This window comes from Myotis brandtii, unplaced genomic scaffold, assembly GCF_000412655.1.
Source record: "Myotis brandtii unplaced genomic scaffold, ASM41265v1 scaffold344, whole genome shotgun sequence".
Classification (NCBI taxonomy): Eukaryota; Metazoa; Chordata; class Mammalia; order Chiroptera; family Vespertilionidae; genus Myotis; species Myotis brandtii.
The window spans coordinates 5,712,597-5,716,705 of NW_005363247.1; the positions used below are offsets into that span (position 1 = coordinate 5,712,597).

Sequence of the window (4,109 nt, forward strand, 5' to 3'; positions counted from 1 at the left end):
GACGACAGTTGGGGGCGACCAGGTTGGCAGAGGGTGCAGATGGGGGTGACCAGGCCGGCAGGCAGAGGTGGTTAGGGGTGATCAGGCTGGCAGGGGGGCCAGTAGGGGTGATCAGGCAGGCAGGCAAGTGAGTAGTTAGGAGCCAGCGGTCCTGAATTGTGAGAGGGATGTCTGATTGCCGATTTAGGCCCGATCCTCAGGGGTCCCGGATTGGAGAGGGTGCAGGCTGAGCTGAGGGGACCCCACCTCCCATGCACGAATTTCGTGCACCGGGCCTCTAGTAATTCTATAATAAAAGAATACTGCACTTAAAATAGAAACAGAAAGACCCAATTGGAGGATACACCTACTGGAAAATCATATATTACGTACAAATACCACTAAGCTTTTAAAAGATGAAGAGGAAACTATTTAAAAATTCAAAAATCTACCATTCTATGTAAATGGACTTTAAAGTTTCATTCAGAGTATGAGCATAAGGTTATATAATAATTATTTAATAAGGGAATATTATTTATGTATTCCGATACCTTACTTTATATACCAGCTATCTATGGATGAAAATTAAATATTTTTATTCATTTTGATTGTACTTAAATACTTAGGTTTAAACTAGATGATATATGATTTAGATTTTAAAGACTAAATGAAGCGATGACTCCCCAGTCATTTACTACATGCGCCACAGCAGGCACTGAGTGACATTCCACATCAGCAGTGGCAAGTAACTAGGAATGGAAGCCTCTATGCAGCCTGGTCAGAAACAGAAAGTACAGCCGTGATGGCAGGTAATACACACCCTCGAACAGAGAGGATCAATCCACCTGCTATGTAATTAAATAGTTCTTCACTTCATCAATGGTGTATATCCATGCAGTCATCAAAATAAGAAATAAACAAAAACTCTAGATACCAAAAATGCCCTGGATTCCAAGTATTCCCAGTCACTATTCCTGGGAGGAGAACAAAAACAAAATTCCTCTACTTCTAAAACAATCAGATTGATATAACAGAGGCTTAGAAATTCATGAAAACAGAGTATAAAGGGCAATTATTTCATCAACAAGAGGATGGCCACAGAGCTTAAGAAAAAATTCCACCTTCTCAGTAAAACCTTCCCTGACCACCCCTTTTAACTAATATCCCCAAAATTCTCTAGTTCCTTTCTCTCTTTTATTTTCCTCCATAGCACATGCCATGATCTAATAAATTGTATGCTTTACTTTATATATTTGTTCGTATAACTGTTTATTAACCTTCTGCTTCCTCCACTAGAATGTAAGTTTAGGAAGGCATGAACTTTTCTGTTTGTATCTAGCTACATTCCCAATGCCTAAAGGAGAGGTGGCATATTGTAGGCATTCTGTAAATAAAGGAATGAACAAACTTTTGGAATAAGTAATCTTATCAAGCATCACCAGTGACTTTCTTTAGATAAAAGGTATTTAACTAAACAATGCATCCTATAACTGGTTATAACTTGCCTGGTTCAGAAAATATATATTGAATATTAAACTAGTACATAATTATAAAGAATTTTAAAAGAGCTACACATGCTAAGAAATAAAATTATGTAATTGTACCTTTATTAGTAGTAATTAAGTATGCAGAAAGAGAGATATGAAGTGTAACAGAATCACTTTAGCTTCGATTGCATGAAATGTCCTGAGTAAACAAATTACAGTGACAGCAGGTATGATTGAAGCCACAGAGGAAAGGAAGAGGATGAGAGAAAGTGGAAAACCAAATCTAGGTAATTCCAATTTACCTAAAACCATTATAGGAAAACAGAGAAATGACTCAGTTAAAGTGGCTTTTTTTTAAAAAAGGAAAATAGTGATAAGAAAAAAGAAAAAATTAAAAAGCAAAGTTGTCAGTGTGTAATAAAAATGAGGCCATGGAGGTTTCTAGTCATGCATTTACCAAAGAGTACATCTAAACATGCACAAATAAAAATGCCTCTTAAAGTCAGTGAGGCTTTAATGGAGCCCAGAATGCTATGGAAAAGGACAGCTGTTTATCTTAGCTCTGGACTTCCCAGTAGGGGCCGAGCACTGTTTCTTTTTACTATTTGACTAAATCCCGTTACCAAGAAATTCAGTCAATTTTTTAAGGAATGAAATGTTGGTAATTTAAATTCCACAGTAATCACTTTAAAACTGGAAAAGTACTTTTTTTCAGAAGATAAAAATGTGGTTTTTTAATTATAACATTTAAAATATTTTAAGGGGCTATAAATTAAGATAACCATGAATAAGCCATGTTACTTAAACATCCCAAAATGTTAACTTAAAAAATATGAGAACATTAGAAAATTCAAGGTAATGAAACTGAATTATGTAATGGTACTAATGATTAAGGAGTAAGGGTAGTATTTGAGCTGGTTATTGGCTAGTATCATATCAATTTGACACAGAACTCTGACTTTGCAATTGGTAACTATAACTTACTTGTATAACGTTAATGATAATTTCCATTAGCAAAATTTCTATATAATGAGTAAAATATTTTTTTCTTCATTAACTGAAGTTTGGAAATGGCTGTTCCAAGTCCATTTATCTTCAAACAATAGTAATTCATTAAGCCGAGCTTTCATTAGGAATACATACTTATAAAGGTCATTCCAAGTGTACCACCTCACTTCAAATAAGTAAGTAATAATAAATTATATCAATAAATGGGAAAGGGTACAGAAGGGTGGTTCTTCTAATTATATTATCATTTTCAAAAAAGGATGGAAATCAGTCTTATTTTGGGGGGAGGGGGTATTAGTGTTTCTTACCTACATATATCTTACTATATTTTTCAATTACAGTTTACATTCAACATTATTTTGCATTAGTTTCAGGCATACAGCCTACTGGCCAATCATACATCTTACCAAGTGCTCCCCTCTGTCACTTCAAGTACCACCAGGCACCACACACAATTATTACATTATCACTGGCTATATGCCCCATGTTGTACCTAATATCCCGTGTCTATTTTGTAGTATACCTCATCTCATTGTGCACAATACTTCTGAAGATTTTTACTTTTTAAGAACTATTGTACACAATGAGATAAGGAATACTAACAGGAACTTAGTATCATCTTTATCAATATCAAAACACTGGGACCTTAATATTTAAACTTATCACAGTTAACCTAAAACAAAAATCTCCTTCTGAATTGAAAACTATTTTATTTGGAAGTATGAACATTTTAAAAAATTGGACTTACTGGTATAGATATTTTTTTCAAATTACAGTCCTTTTCCAGAAGCTCATATACATACTTTGTGATGATCTAGGTTGGAAAGAAATAACACATTAAGATGCAATGTTGTTCATTATCAAATTCATATAAATTATTATCATTTATTGTTCTGAATGAGTATCTCTCTATTTTGGAATGTTCTTATACTAAATTAAGAGACTCTTTACTGATTACTTGTAATAGTTTATTTCCTGTTTCTGTGTGAATAACTATGAACCTTAATACTATGGATTAGGACTAGTTAATATAAACTCATAAATAAGGACTTCCTATTTTTCAAAACAATACTCTGTGAGCATTTTTCCCCCAGTTATTTCTGGAATCTGTTTCCCCTATAATTTACTTACAGATATTATATCTAATACTAGTAGCCCAGTGCACGAAATTCGTGCACATTAAAAGAGAATTAATTAGTGGAAATATTTTAATATTGCTATTTGCCCTTTCTCTATAATAGAAGTGTGAGAGATGAAAGGAAATTAGTAAAATGTATATGAAAATAATATATAAGTTTATTAACAAATAAACAGTAACAAAAGGATATAACAACAACAGAGGCATGATATAAAAACAACAAAAACATGATATAAAAACAAGTGATGCAATGACTGATAAAGTGATTAAACTTATTCTAATATCTCCCTGTACACCACATTAAGAGTGAAAACACTTTCAGAGGGCTTGACTAATTTCCCTTATGATGAAGTATTTAGAACATTAACTTTAATGTCACATGCTCTTCAAACTCAAGAGAAAGCAACATATAACTGACCATGTGCGAAAACGGGTTCAGGTAGGAATATTCCTACCCTGTCTAGAGTTTGTCCTTGTGATTAATTAATAGTCATCAC

The 4,109-nt window shown here is 33.6% G+C and overlaps 1 protein-coding gene across 5 annotated transcripts in view; it reads right to left on the bottom strand.

The window, feature by feature from the left end:
• FAM172A (family with sequence similarity 172, member A) overlaps positions 1 to 4,109 on the bottom strand; it is a 357,065-nt gene that overhangs the window by 297,537 nt on the left and 55,419 nt on the right. For all 5 annotated transcript variants that reach the window (XM_014543960.1, XM_014543961.1, XM_014543963.1 and 2 more), the window contains one exon: positions 3,223 to 3,288. In XM_014543960.1, coding sequence (XP_014399446.1) covers positions 3,223 to 3,288 — 66 coding nt within the window. The remainder of the gene's footprint in view (positions 1 to 3,222; positions 3,289 to 4,109) is intronic.